The sequence below is a fragment of the Anopheles aquasalis genome, chromosome 3 (assembly GCF_943734665.1).
Source record: "Anopheles aquasalis chromosome 3, idAnoAquaMG_Q_19, whole genome shotgun sequence".
Classification (NCBI taxonomy): domain Eukaryota; kingdom Metazoa; phylum Arthropoda; class Insecta; order Diptera; family Culicidae; genus Anopheles; species Anopheles aquasalis.
Genome location: NC_064878.1, coordinates 36,864,064 through 36,879,846, shown reverse-complemented (window position 1 = coordinate 36,879,846; position 15,783 = coordinate 36,864,064). Strand labels below are relative to the sequence as shown.

At 43.7% G+C, this 15,783-nt stretch overlaps 1 protein-coding gene across 7 annotated transcripts in view; it reads left to right on the top strand.

Moving 5' to 3' along the window:
• LOC126574136 (SCY1-like protein 2) overlaps positions 1-15,783 on the top strand; it is a 68,702-nt gene that overhangs the window by 26,752 nt on the left and 26,167 nt on the right. For all 7 annotated transcript variants that reach the window (XM_050234137.1, XM_050234136.1, XM_050234133.1 and 4 more), the window contains exons 4-10: positions 1,455-1,580; positions 1,704-1,802; positions 7,294-7,446; positions 9,156-9,372; positions 9,466-9,611; positions 12,674-12,804; positions 13,100-13,214. In XM_050234137.1, coding sequence (XP_050090094.1) covers positions 1,455-1,580; positions 1,704-1,802; positions 7,294-7,446; positions 9,156-9,372; positions 9,466-9,611; positions 12,674-12,804; positions 13,100-13,214 — 987 coding nt within the window. The remainder of the gene's footprint in view (positions 1-1,454; positions 1,581-1,703; positions 1,803-7,293; positions 7,447-9,155; positions 9,373-9,465; positions 9,612-12,673; positions 12,805-13,099; positions 13,215-15,783) is intronic.

Sequence of the window (15,783 nt, the reverse complement as noted above, 5' to 3'; positions counted from 1 at the left end):
ACAGATTGGCAGAACAAAGCCAATCCTCCAACTGTTCCGCATGCTCACAAGCCCTAACGGATCTTTTGAGGATGCCTTTTTTTCAAGAATGTGACAATAGCCAAGAGAAAGCAAACCTCAAAAATGTTAACAGCTTTAAGAAGCGAAACTTCCTAACTTCAAGAGGTGTCCCGCACGAGTGAGGGTTTGCGAAGTAACACAGCGTTTTCTTTTGGAAGCGTGCCTTCGTGGTTCAAATTTAAACCGAGTTACGGAACACCCCGGACCCACGGCTTCGACAAACATGTCCTTGAAGACGCATAAATGCCAGCCGGCGAATCGTTGTGGCTTGTGAGCTCCGTGCGTGGCTTGGCGTTCGTGACTTCAAGCAAATACTGCATTTGTGGAACCCGAAAACAAAAACAAAAGCATCGCACCAGCAACGCTTTGAAGCCGAGCTTTCCTACGTGCCTGGTGTCGGTACCAGGAGGTATCACCAGCATGTAACAAATATTTCAACACTATAAAACAGAAATAAAATTCAATTTTCCACAGAATGAATTTGATTATTCTGGCGGAAGTCTGAAGCAGGCCGTGAAACATGAGTGTTCGGAGAAGCGGAGAAGCGTACCCGATCGTCGGGACCGTTGGAAGAGCACCGGATGAGCAATCTTGGACCGGCCCTCCTTGGAGCTCAACAAAGCATTCCGATTTGTCGCCATATTTACAACCAAACCAAAGCATGCGGGGTCCTCGAAACGAACCGACGGAGTGAGCCGGTTCGCTCGTCCGGAACATTGGGTTTCTCATGATGTACGTTGAAAGCTTTCCTTTGCCGCCAGAACGATTTCACTAGAACGCTCTGAAAAGGTGTCTCTCCCTTTGGATTGAACGGAATTGTGAAAAACATTTCAACTTCTCCGCAAGAAAAATGAATGGCACTAAAAACGGAAAGAAAGTTAATCAGCAGGTGAACAAGGGAGATCGGTGAAAATAATATTTCCTTAATAGCATTTTAAAACACAATTCTCATCCCTCAACAGCGCACTGTGTAGGGCTCTGAAACCATGTAATGCAAATAAAACTTCAGTTTGGAAAACCGAGCATTGCGAGTAAAACTTCATGGCTGGAGCAGAAAACCCCAAAGAAGAAAACTCGCCAATACGGGAGTGCCAAGCCATCCCCGAAGTTGTACAAATCCGATAAATTTCCACCACTCTGCCAAAGGTCTTCCATTCCCGTTTTTTTCTTATAGTTTTACCACTGTTGGATTTGGAAATGAAAAAAAATCGTTTCCTCTTTCGAAATGCCCCTTCATCGTTGTTCACCTTTCTGAAGCCCATAGCAGTACGGAACCGCACTGCCAGAACCACAGTCGTAGTAGCCTCAGAAAAGAAAAAAAAATCTCACGTATGATGAGAATCCGGGCCAGGCACGAGTTTTTCTCACATTTTCCCGGGCCCTTCTGCTTGCAGGAATGCTCTATTTTCGTGTTCGAAAAACGGACGGCCGAGAAGCTGCACAAACCCAAACGGAAAGAGACGGTTACGGAAATTTTACGAGCTTCCGTAAAGCAGCTGGAACGATTTCGACATCCGAAGGTAGGTGGTCTGCTGCTGCTGCTGCTGCTGCTCTAGTAGCACCGGTTGAGTGCATCGGGTGCTCAATGCTCATCGGGATGCGTTCGCTATTGATGGTTGCACCTTTGTCTTTCTACTCCACAGATACTGCAGATCATGCACACCGTAGAGGAAAGCTCAGAGACGCTCTCCTTCGCTACCGAGCCTGTCATTGCCAGTTTGGCTAATATTCTTGCATACCAGGTAAGCATTCTTGTTCTCTCCAAACGCTTCAAATACTCCGGCACGATGTGGTTTTGAATTTGCTAGCAAATATCCCTGCAGACTATAACGTCAGAACAATACATACTACGGTGTACGTCTGGGAGGAGCATTATTTGAGAATAAACATGACAATAGAACGCTCCCTAGCGTACACAAAACGATGGGTCCTTGAACAACAGGGGTTAAAACACTTTTCATAATCAAGGCTGTGTTCTGTTAGTGCTTCCACGGATCATAAATTGTGTCCTCCCTCGGTGATGAGTCAACGACCGAGAAGATTCACCTCAAGGCGAGAGACAGTCAGCGCCGCGAAGAGCGAAACACTAACCTTTGAAAATGTACATTCCTCTTGTCGTTATGTACACAAATCAGTTTTCATTAAGCGAAAGGACACCAGTTTAAGTCATCGTCGTGATACACCGCGCCCAGCTGCTGAGTCAAATTGTGCATTCAAATAAACGTAATAAAACGGCGAAATTCATAAGATTTCGTAATCCAGCCCACGGCATTAAACGAGAGCTACAGTTTTCTGCTTCCTCACCTTTGCTCCAAGTTGCTAGTGTTTGTCAAACCGTTGCTGATTGGAAAGCAATGTGCCAATGATCCAATGAAACGCGTGACGCGAAGGCATGCAAGAAGGCCACACGGGTGTAACCATGGCTGAACTATTATCTCATTCCAATAGCGTACCCACCCGAAACCACTCATTCGTGTAATGAAGCTAATGAGCGGAGGGTAGATGGATTGCGCGGCTTCACTCATCCATCCATCCATCCATCGATCCAACCATCCGTAGAATAACGGCTACCAGTTCCTATTGCTCCCAAGAGGGTTGCCTATTGTGTGTACTGTTAACTGAAGGGTAACTGGCCACACGCTTGACTCGATGTTTGATAGGCGTACTACCCATGATCGTACTATGCTCTGTTCGTCGATATTTGGCGGTGTTTACCATCCACTAAACTAAAACTAACGCTTGAACCCAGTGGCGCTATTGTGGGGGCGAACAATAAATTTGCACTACCGTTTCGTTCGTAAACTCAAATGGACGCAAATGCGGATGATAAAAAACTAGTACGTTCTTCTGCATATAACTATGTAAAATGTTTATAAGCATAAAACTAAACTAATAATAGCAAGAAATTCTCATTTAAAGCTTCATACACAAGAGTACAAACAATCGTGTACCGAACATAGTGGTTGATTACAACATTCTCTAATCATAGCGATTTGTGCTGGTTTGACATAAAAAAGGGTGCATTCGATATTGACATATTACAATTTTAATGTTTAGTATGCATGGTACGCCATCTGGAGCTTACCTATTTTAACGTTGAATAAATCCGCCATTTTTTAGCCGATTTTGGAAAATGATCAAGATTTTTTGTAGGTTAGACTATGCCATTTATTGATAATTTGATACGAAATATGATATCGCTTGCTTTCGACACACAAAAAGCGGCCTTTTTTAGGGCATTTGCAATGTATTCGACAACATTTAAAGGGTTATTTTAGCAATCTCAGCTCTAATATTTGCTATAAGTTGTTTCATAGTCTTCGGTTTGTTTGCAAAAACCTTATTTTGCAAATAGACCCACAGAAAAAAGTTCAGCTCCGTCAAATCCGGCGAACTAGGAGGCCATCATTAATGCACCATCCATTGCACGAACGCAGTTTTCATTAGTGGTCGATTATTTTCAATTTAAAGTGCGACAATTTCTATCCGCTCTTTTAACGTGAAGTGATGCATTACTAAAATGGCATGGACTGACGTTCCAGAAACTGGCCTTTTTGTTCAAATTGGTTGAAAAATGACAGCGTGATTCAATTTTTAAAAAGGTAAGATTCCGATGCCATTTGAGATAATGAAAATTTTCCAAGGCAATACCTAGAATATGTTACGACCCCCAGCACGGAAAACGTTATTTCTAAAGAAAATCTACCTTTCTGTATAAGCTATTACCCACAGCTTAGTACACTTGCTGATCTTTGTCAGGTATCTTCAACTTTGTATTGTGTCCAGTTTGGTTAAGAAAAAAAGGTAATCCTCGCAGGCACCCAAGTAGAGTTGAGCTCGAGCGTCTGAGTTTAACGCATCATTGTCACTGTCAAGCTGTTTCTGGGCTTCTCTACGACCAAGTGCGGCCACAACAAAACGAATTCAACAACACCTGACAGTTCTCTACTTAGTCAACTTACCGCTTTCATTATCCTTGCCACACCAGGCATTTCCATAGAAGTTATGCTTTTCACTTTTACGCCACTGCAGCCAACGAATGCTAATCATGAAAGGAAGAAGCAAAGAGCGGGGTATTGCTCTGCGGATAAAGCTACAGTGTGCAAAACGGATCCAGCGCTCTCGATTGCACGCGATGCCGCGGTCCTGCAAAGGTGTGCCCACAAGCAGCACCTGTAGCGTGATGCATGCCTGCTCTGAAGAGGCAAATTACCTCCTCTGGCAGGGGACTCTGTCTGCGGGAAGGCTATCGATCCCACCGAAGGGACGCGAAAGGTGCCAGACTACAGGGGATTACTTAGAGCTTTCCATCTACCTACCAACCACGAGACACTACACTCCTTCCAGTTAGTATAGGACCACCTGTGATTTTCGTAGTTTCTCACTACTGATAACAGTAATAATTTCAACCCGTATCATTATTGATTGGTATTGGTGAGATATGTTTACAGTGTGAGTTTCGTATTTTTACATGCATATTCCACACAGATACACGCATTTGGTGTTTTCGACCTGTCAAGTTAGTATAAGACCATTTCAATTTTTCTTCAAAACCAATTCTATTTTTGATTGTAAAAAAATAGCCGCAGTTTGCAAATAATACAATTAATAAAGAGTTACTTTTCCGCTGCGATTTGCAACCAGGAGAATGCGATTTGGCCTACTTTTCACCCTTTTTTTCAGCGCCTCCTGCTTTAAGTCTTCCCTTGCCTTAAGAATTGCACTTTTGAGCTCATCAACTGAGGAAAACTACTTCCCTTACCGTAAATCTTATCTACAAGGATTCCCCAGATGATTTTACACTTGATTTGAATCTAAAGAACGAGCATACCAATCGAGCAAATCAATTTTAAGATCCTTCATCCACTGTGTCGCGGGTGGATGGCGGCACTATTCGGTTGATAAATATTTTTTTCGACCGATTGGTGATCAAAGATGGGACTGAACAGCCTTCCAGAACCTTAATACAATCTTTGCACTTCATTTTGAACGACGTGAAAGCCTGCACGAAAACTACGAAAATCACAGGTGGTCCTATACTAACTGGAAGGAGTGTAGCATCATCCCGTCCAACATACGTACAACAGTGTAACCAAGCTCCGAGTGGTGGACCGAGAACACTCTGCATTCGCATTATGTTGCAACAGCACGTCGGTAGGTGCCCCTTTTAACGGTGGTCTCAGGGCGCCGTATTGCGTTAAGCGTCCAGATCGACAGCTGCCCCAACGAGTCAACAGAATGCCTGCGCTACCCGGTGGTGTGTGCAAGTGGTAATGAATTTTTAAAATCATACCCCTCCCTCCCAATTGGCACCCCTGCATTGCATTTATGTTAGCACAAGCACACTATTCGAACGATAGTTGTATGCTAATGCGGCTTTGGCAGTTGTAGCTACACATCACGATTAGTGTATGTACGATATTTCATGCGAGAAAAGTGCCAAGATATTGGCATTAAACATTCAAAACCTACCAACGACGTACTTGATTGCTCAATTTGTGTAGCATTCAATGTACATATTGAACATTTACATATTGAACAAACAAAGAAAATTAAAAAGGTTCGATATTTACCAATTTTATTCTGTATGTTTTGAGCAAAAGCACACCACTTCACTGCAGAAAATAACCCATTTTATTTAATCCGTGACTATTGGTATAATAAATAGAGATTCTGCTATTGGTATGATTGATGTGATGCATTGATAAATGGAAACGTAACTAAATAGCACAATAAAGCTGATTGGAACAACTTTTAAGGCAGAATATGAGGAATCAACAGAGAACACTCAGAGTTATTAGATCATCTGGTAGCATTTGCAATTGGAAATTCATTATACTCGGAATAAAACGCACAACTGGATTAAATCCGATAAAGTTAGCCACAAACCGATTCAATGCATAAACTGCATTGTTTCGTTTTGTTCGAATCACTAGCAGTAATACAATTTGTGAATGTTTCACAAACTGTACCCTCATGTCGATGTCGGATGGGTCTGTGAAACCGCAGAATGCAATATGCGCCATTTTGTTTTCCAATTTTATAAATTACAAAAAAAAAAACAAACACAAATCTGAACCAAAGCTTACAATCCATCATGCGCGGTTAGAATGCGGAGAATGTGTGGCCACAACCATTGGAAACCACAAACTCGACCACAAAATCCGAACGTTGGTCAATGCGCTTCTGTTGATGTCTTGGAGCGACAGCTTCAAACCTCGACCTCAACCACCCATCGACCTGCCGCCTCTTCGACCCCTTCTTTCACTTCCCAGTTAGGGTTTATGGTATCAATTAATAGCCATGGTTCTGAGGTTTCCAACTCAAGAGTGAACTTTACCGTGACCACCACCGGTCGTAACCGCAAGCAAAAGCAACTCGCTGACTCGTCCGCCGTAAGCGCCGCCGTACTCACCTATAAAGCTCACTGAATCGAAGCATTTGACAAATTGTATACCATCTGCAACTGTTGTTGCCCGGCCCTCGGCATGTGGTCCACACCATTACCGGTGGATTTATGGTATGGTCCAAAGATCGGGCATAGATCACCTTATCACCATTATCGTCAACATCGTGATCATTATCGACGATGCTAAACGACCGTCATCACCGGGCCATCAATAGCGCCGATTGTGTGCCATTGTGAAACGGTCCATACAGACCCACGTCCCACGAACGAGTGACCAAAGGGAATAAAGCTGTGAAAAGGGCCAATACGGTAGGGCCAGCGACTCTCCCAGCCCGTGAACTCATCTTATCGAACAATACGACCTACGGACGGTGGTCTGACGGTCCGAACCACCACCTGCTGAGGACTTCATAGCGAGGCGAAACACTTTACGCAAATCACTAGAATCCACGCCGTTTTCGCCCGCGCTAACCGCCATTTTCCATCCCAACTCAAAGCAAGTAATCAATTTTATGTGGATACTATGTAGAAAATAGAATCCGTTTTCGAAAGCGCTGCTGCATGTTGATCGATAGACAAGCTTGTCACAAGCACACCCCACTGCGTAGCTGCGCGATATTTTCGAATCAACACCGACCCACCACTACGCTCTACGCAGCTGCCACGAAGCGAACAGAGTTCGACGACGTGGTTCCGTTTTGGACCACATTTGCGGTGGTGCCATGTTTTGGAAGCTCAGCTCACAGAAGTTCCATCTTTTGATTCTTTTTCTACTTTCTCTTCTCGTTACGTTTCGCACCCCTCATCCGCATTGTTGCGAGTAGGAAGCTGGAGGAACAATTACGGGCCTGCCGAGCACGGGAGCATCCGGGCAACAGCAGCAGCACTGCCCAAACACCCAAATGTCCGCAAACCGGCCGGCCCACGCGAAGGAATACACCTTTTTGGACATCGAACTGAAGTACGGAATCCTACAGGTATGTATCTCAATTTTCTCTTTGGCCAGCGAGCAGCCCTCCAGAGAGCTTCTTTCGGTTCTTCCGGTTCCTGCACATCCGGTCCGGTCTGCTAATACCCTATTAATGAAGGACGACAATTTGTTGCCGTTCGAGGATGTTTCGATTCGGTCTCTCGCGGGATGGAGTTTGGAGGAGGGGTTCAATCCAATCGATGCCACTGCCAAAAAGGGTCTAACTTACGGGTGGAGAGGACGAGAGGTATCTCATGATGGGTAGTACTTGGATTCAAGAAGAATCTCTAGACAGTATCACAAACACCCAGCTCATGTTGCCATTTCGTGTTGGTGTGGGGTGAGACGATGAAATATGTCACGGTGTGCTCTGCGGTGCGGTCAACGCAACACACCAATTCCCCCACGCTTTCGCAGCACTGTTCGAACGTGCTCTGTGAGGATCAATAAATATGTGGCGAATGTGACCCCGAAGGTTCCGAGAAATTTCTCGCCTCTATCATGATACGATAAAGGGTGTGGGTGCCGCTTAAAGGTATAATCCTATAATTATTGACTTCTTTCGAGGCCTTAAATAGCAGAACAATGGTTTACATTGAATTCCTTTCGCTTTATGTTTAATACCAGGGGGTTGAGCCTTCTCATTGCTTTACATTACTACAGATCCTATTGAAATGTTGAATAACTCCGCCGATTAGGACAAATTTATCAGATTGTGAAACACCAATTTATGCCATTTTAATAATGGATCGATACACGCTACAATTATTAAACGAAATTATTGAGCTGATTATTCTGATTTCTTCGTGATATTCTGACCAAGTGCGACAAATACAATGCATTAAACGACTTAAAACATCCAGATATTATTCGGCAGTAACCGTTTGGCACTGTCATCTTTAGAATTTTGAGAAAATCCTGCACTCTTTCATTTCTTCCTGGCATAATAACGAACTCGGCTTGACTGACATGAAGGTCATCGTTGATAACTTCATGGCCGTTTTTGAAACGCGTATACCACTCATAAAATATGCCACGTAATAGACAATCATCTTCTCAAACGTGTTGAATCAACTCGGTAAACTATTAAGCGACTTTAAAACAAAACTTGATATTGGTTCTTTTTGCTCGATGTTCAAATTTTCACCGAGCACTCAAACATGATGTTGCTTTAGGCAGAGTAGTCTTGCTTTCAGTAGACCAAATGTCATAAATTTTTGTCCAGAAAGTTCTTAAAGAATGTACCTTTTAAACAAAAATATCCACATGAAGGTGCCGCTACCAGAAATGTGATTATTGAAAAAGTCCTGTTTACTTTGCCAAAGACCATGCTTTTTCAGAGCGGAAATTGCAGCCCGAAATGTTGACAAATACATTGCAAAATGTCCCCATAAATATCGCTTCTTGTATGTCTAATACAGGCGGACATGTGATCGATACTTAGAACACAACTAAGTAAATTGCAATTAATGGCATTGTATTCCGTAAACAAATCTTGACCATTTTCCAAAATTGGGAAAGAAATGGCAGAGTTATTCAACATTTGAGAAGGTCCTGTCTAGATGGCGATCTCACAGCTAATAAGTTTTGTAAGATTATCGCGTTGCAATTTCTAGTGAGCTTTATTATCTATCGCGTTATCCATTCGACCAGAACGTTAGTCCATTTTTAGCTACCAAAAAAAAAACCTAATTCAACTCCTTTCCATTCCACCAGATTACGGAAGCACTATCGTTTCTGCACTACTCGGGCCAGGTGATACACAAAAACGTGTGCCCTTCGTCAATCCTGATCACCAAAAAGGGCACCTGGAAGCTGGCCGGGTTCGAGTTCACCGAGCGCACCAACGAAACCGATGCCACCGATCCGGTACCGTGTCAACCGTGGTCGACGAGAGCATCAAAGCTGGTGCAACCGAATCTCGACTACATGGGTAGGTTGCACTTACACGTGCCGCGAATGGCCGTCTATCAGATATTCTTACCGACGACTCATCTCGTCCCTTCTCTTTTCGACGGTTTCATAGCACCCGAAATTCAGATTAACAGCAGCTGCAGCATTCTGAGCGATATGTTCTCGCTGGGCATGGTCGTCTGCTCCATCTTCAACCACGGTCGCTCGCTGATCCAGTCCGGAAACTCCCCATCGGCCTACGTGAAGCAGATGGAACTGGTTGGTATAGCTGATGTGGGCCACCCCCCAAAAAGGCACCCAAAGCCAATGGGTGGGCTTGATGTTCCGAGTCTCCGATTTCAGCCTGCGGGTTCAGTAGATTCAGCTTCCATAACAACCGCTGTTGCTTCATTTTCCGTTTCATTCCTCTGAATACGAAACATTCCTTGGGCGAAAATTCGGCCGTGGTCGACAAAGACACGCGCGTCGCTTTAAGCTAAAGATGATGAACGAAAGCTTATACAGGGTGAGGCAAAAAAACTGCAACACAGTTAAAACGCCATATATTTTTTATTTTTGTTAGGATTTTATTGAATAAAACCAAAAAATGTTGGGAATTTCATAAACTTTCAGAATCAGTTATTTTTTTTACGGTATGTTACTTTTTGGAGGAATTATGGTCTTGAGACCGTGAAGAGGCTTTGCTTCGCTTGGCCGCAAGTGATGAAATTCTGAACTTTGTTTTCTTTGATGAGAAACCATTCGTTATCCTGTAGTTTTTAAACGAAAAAAATATGGGATTTAGTTTCCAGGAAAGTCAGCTGATAATTTACACTCTCGGCTGGCCACCACGACGCTTAAACCGGGTTGATAATGGGTTGAGATGCGATAACACGCAATTTTTCACATTATTCGCACATTTTCGTTCGGTGGATCCGATATAAATCAACAAATTAATGTTTCTAAAGCTATTAAAAGGTTCATTGTAGTCCTAGACATGCAAACAATTCATGCGAAATCCCGAGAGATTCCAACAGGACTCTGTACCTTCCCTCAAAGCAACCGAGACATGGGATTGGCGTAAAAAAACATTTCACACTTCATTTCCATGTCTCATTGGCTGTCAATATCTATGGGCGCAAAAAGCGCAGGACTTCTCCGTTTGCGGTATTTTGAAGGCCAAGGTTAGACCTAAAAAATGACATAGTTTTGACCAGCTTTAGCAAACGCTTCTCCAAGAATGAGCCAAAATACCACAAAGCACTCTGCGGGCAACGAGCGATGGTTTCTTCTACCGTCTCAAGATCATAATTCACCCAAACAGTAACATACCATAAAAAACTGAACTGATTCTGAAAGTTTATGAAATTCCCGACATTTTTTGGTTTTACTCAAAAAATTCCAAACAAAAATGAAAAATATATGGCGTTTTAAATGTGTTGCAGTTTTTTTGCCTCACCCTGTATATTTTTGATATAGCTTCGGACCATCATGATGAATATTCATCCATTGGCGAGCGAACGCCAAGACGTTAAATCCAGTTGCAAGACAAATAGCGCTTCATCTGATGTAGCGAGCTCGCCTTCTCGCTTCATTTAAGACATGCCTTTCTGCCCGAAAACCATTTTGTACCGCCACCACCGGTGCGACTGTCAACGGTTGGTCGGTCGGTCGGAGGTGGTAGCAGTCGCACTCCCGGGGCCCGGTTTTTCCAATTTGCTAACCAACACATGAGAAAAGGTATCCAATTTAGACTTTGATCTACACAGGCACATGCACACGGTGTACGCTGCTACTGCCGAGGACGATGATTGAAAGGGGCTGGCCGAGGGGCTTGCCGGAGAGTAATGCACGAAGAAGCCATTTGAAAGCTACCAGCTGTAGCTATCGCATAAAAACCACCTTTGAGGTACATGTGCTCCGCTACAAAGGGAAGTGGCAGTGGCAGTAGCAGTGGCGCCTCTTTATAATCATAAGTCCCAGTCCGCGTTTAAGCTTTTCCTTTGTTGTCGGCGTCACTAACCAGCGTCGCTGCGTTGGGTACGTTTCACTTTGCTCACACGCCATGATCCGGGAAGCAAGGGCCTTATATCGGGCACGTTGGGGTTGTATTAGCTTATCAGAAGCGGGGTATTTTTTTCCCTCAAATACCATGTTACTTTAAGCCTTATGCATGGTATGTACAAGAAGCACAAATAATCAATATAAAAAGGTGTAAGAAACGTTCAATTTTGTACCTACTAATATCAAAACACACAAACTGTTTCCCTTTGCGGCACCATTATATGTAATTATGCAGCAGCTGTTGTTGTTGTTGTTGTTGCGAGATTAATGTGTTCCAATTAAAGAGTTCAACAAGGAATGGAATAATGTTGCGCAATCGCAACAGCAAACATAATTCCCTGTGCGTGCCGCGAGCGATCTCATCCAATGTGGCCAAGTTGTGGCAAACTTGGCTCGTCACCAGATTTGCCACGATAATTGAAACAAGTTGTGGCATTTCGTCCAACACCTTTTTTTACAGAAAGTCATCGTGACTGGACGCATTCCGACTTATACGCCATAAACAGAAGCTGTATGGTGAAAGTTTCTGAAAAAGTTTCCGGAACTTGTACGGAAACGGAAAAGCCTTACCCATACCAATGCATGGCCTCATGGAGGGCGTCCTTCATTGTAAACCAATTCGAAATAGACTCGTAACATAGTATAGGTTTCATCTATTTTACGTACCCCAGACTATAAACGCCCTAATAAATGAATGTTTGATTAGATTCGTGCATTCGTATGTACTTACCAAAAACCATCACGCGCGCCCATGTGTGGATCTGGAAGCGAAAATAGAGCTGAAATTATTGTGCAAACATATTTCCCGACACCAACCCGGGGGGTTGGCGCGAGTTGGCTGGGTCGCCCGGCCCGAGTCCTTGCTGCGGGAAACCTATTATTAGAAACTCATTGATATGGCACGCTCACCAGATCCGGCTGTATATATAGTCTGTGCTAGGTTACGGGCAGCCACTCACGCATTTGCTTCATTCACACGCAATCAGTGCCATAATGTCGGGCCTTTATGTTGCTGCTACCGTCTCCAACACCCCCGGAACACGTCCTAGGCCAGGGCATGACAGGTTCCTTTGGGCCTCACAATCCCGTAGGTTATGCTTGGATTACCAAAAATTTCTTCGCTCATGCTTTTAGGCTGAGTATGTGTAACGTAGCGTTTTACGCGGGAGATTCTCGAGATCGGGAGGAAAATCTGGAATCACGCAGATGGTTGATTAGTGGAAAGCTGTGGGAAAGGAGAGGATAAAGCATGCAACTAATTTTCTATAAATCATCAGCTAGATGAGGCCCTACACAACATCCTGCCAAGGATACCGATTCCGCTTCAGGAGGCAACCACAAGACTGTTGAAGAAATCACCTGGCGCTCGTCCTACTGCCCAGCTGCTGACGCTCATCAAGTACTTCAGGTAGGAGAACGGAACAACCGAAGAAGTTATGTCCCTTTATCCCCGCTCAAACCGGCTACTCCTTCCGGCTGCCCTTGTCCACTGGTTCCGCCGGAGGGTAGCCGGCCAGTAGGGCATTGTAATTGGATTGTTCAAGTTGTTCGTTCGTACCGTTCGGTGGTTAATTTCATTCGTTCCGTCCCGTTTCGAATCGTTCACGTTTTATTTTTATCTTCTTCTCTCTACTCTTTCTCTCCTCTTCCATGGTGGTGGCCATTGGTCGCCGCGTTTACGCTCCGTGTCCGTCTCCCCACAGTGATCCAGCCGTGCAAGCGCTACAGTTTCTCGACGTCATCAACATGAAGGATCCTACTCAGAAGACACACTACTACCGCAGCACCCTCAGAGAAGTCCTTCCCTTCATACCACGGGTAAGAAAACATAATTTTCTTATTTGACCGCCACTTGTTTGTGTTCCGTTCCCCACGAGAACGGCTAACTTGGGCCGTCATCCGTCGCTTAAACTTGAGTGCGAAAAGAAAAAACTAGAGAACTGTGGAAGAATCCACAACAACGAGCTGCTGCTTAATCGAAAGGCTTGGGGACAATTTGCGTCAGTGGACAAATTTGTAATAATTTGCTCATCAAATGTAATCACAAATTGAGACCGCTCGTACGGAGTATTAAATAATGCGAAAATTTATTGGGTTTACATTTGATAAGAGTGCTTTCGAATCATTTCTTTTGCTGAAATCATTTTTTCATCATCATCATTCTTCGAATCATTTTTTTTGTTGTCGAAGATAATCATTCCAGTGAATGTGTGGAAAAGTGTTCAATTTTCATCGTACAGGGTGCGTCATCAGGATGTTTCCTATTTTAAAGTTGAATCACTCTGTCATTTTTCAACCAATTTGGACAAACAGGCCAGTTTCTGGAACGTCAGTCCATGCCATTTAAGTAATGCATCACTTCACGACAAAAGAGCGGACAGAAATTGTCACACTTTACATTGAAAAAAATCGGTCAACAGTGGAAACTGCGATCGTGCAATGGATGGTGCATCCTTGTTCGCCGCATATGACGGCGCTAGGCTTTTTTCTGTGGTTCTATTTGAAAAATAAGGTTTATGCCAACAAACCAAAGACTATTAAACATCTTAAAGCGAATATTAGAGCTGAAATTGCGAAAATAACTCCCGAGATGTTGTCAAATACAATGCAAAGTGTACGAAAAAGAGCCGCTTTTTGTTTGTCGAATGAAGGCGGTCATTTGATCGATATAATATTTTGAGTGTGGCACAATAAATGGCATAGAATAACCTAAATAAAACTTGTTTATTTTTTAAAATCGATTGAAAAATGACAGAGTTATTCAACTTTAAAATTGGAAACATCCTGATGGCGCACCCTGTACTTTAGCTAACAGCTGAATGAAGCAAATAATTAAAATTAAAGTACTTTATTTAGTGTTGTGTTCTAATCTTTGCGTGCTATTACATTACAAGTATCAACAAGGTCTACCAGAGCAATATTAAATTACTTTTTCTCCTTCCTATCGTTTTTATAAAACTAAATCTCGGCATTATCTGAAAACTGAAAAACAGTGCGCCAGTCCTTAGCAGACTCTTGTACACTCACATCGAAACACTTACTTTGCCCCAAAATACCCAGCGGTATTTTTAGCTTAGTTTTGGTAGGAACTCAATCTCGCCTGAATCCTGAATAATGGACCTGTTGGATGACCTCTAGGCTATCCAGCCGATACAACAATCACAGAAGTAAACAACCCTTTTTTTTCTTTCTACTTTCCGCTTCATTTAAGTCCGAGCCTAATGAAGGGCTGCTAGCCGTTGGCAAGGGTTCCCGAATGCCTATCGAGCGATATTCAATCGCTATTACCAAACAAACCATTGACCTCCCGTTAACGGGAGCCATTTTGCCAATTTGAATCCTTCAGCTGAATCGTCCTTCACTGTGCCTTCGCTGTCTACTCGAGATCAATGCCGGCTCTCGAGGCGTGCTCAGAAATCAATCAACCTCAATCGTTGGTTCGCCAAATGGTGCTGCTGGTGCTGCTGCTAACGGACTGCCGATGCAGCTGCCTGTAACCTCGGGCATGTTACGGTGAATTGCTGTTATCACTGCAATCATTTATCGATGCGCCAAATGATATCCGTTGAGAGGTTTGCAATTCCGATACCCGAGCCTGTTGCACATTTCTTGCTCGATCTGGGAATCGAAACGATAACCACCGTTTTCCGATGGAACCAGTTTCCGCTCTACTGTATAACAGGCGGACCCGAGATATAAAAAATCTCTGGTAAACCGATCCACCCGATAGCAAGACGCGTTAACAATGTGAAAGTGTAAATTAGATTTTCATCGGTCGACGGCACAGACCCGCCAGCGTCAGCACAACAATATTGCGATCTTACCGCCATTGGGTCTAGGAGGGACGATTCCGGGCTGAGAACACCAAACTCCAGTTGACTTCGAGAGGGCTCCAACCCAGTTGCAGAATGGCATACGTTTGGCAGCTACCAGGACAGCCAACCACCCAGCCAACCAACCAGCCGGGTAACGAGGAGGAAGCGCCTGGGTGATAGTAATCAGTTTATCGTGTCTACGCCCGATAAATCACCTCACTTTCGATGGGCTTTTTGTTGCCCTTTTTATTCTGTTAGCCTCACGATCCTGGGTTGATTCCCCTAAATAACGGTTTGGCTGATCGTAAATCTGATACTTCACGCTTCATTCGTCATATTACAACAGTTTCCCGCCCTGCCTCTCATATTATGACGAGGCCCAATAAACGACCCGAAATGATTGACGGCATAGAGAGCGGAGCGTGTCTTTTCGATGGCAGTCTGAAGCAGGGATTCTCATTGGCATTATTCAATTGTTTCAAGAAACATAACTTAGATTTTTAATAGATTTTTTTTGTATATTTCCATCGTACATTTTGTGTACAGTTTCAAATACTGAAACGCGCAGTATA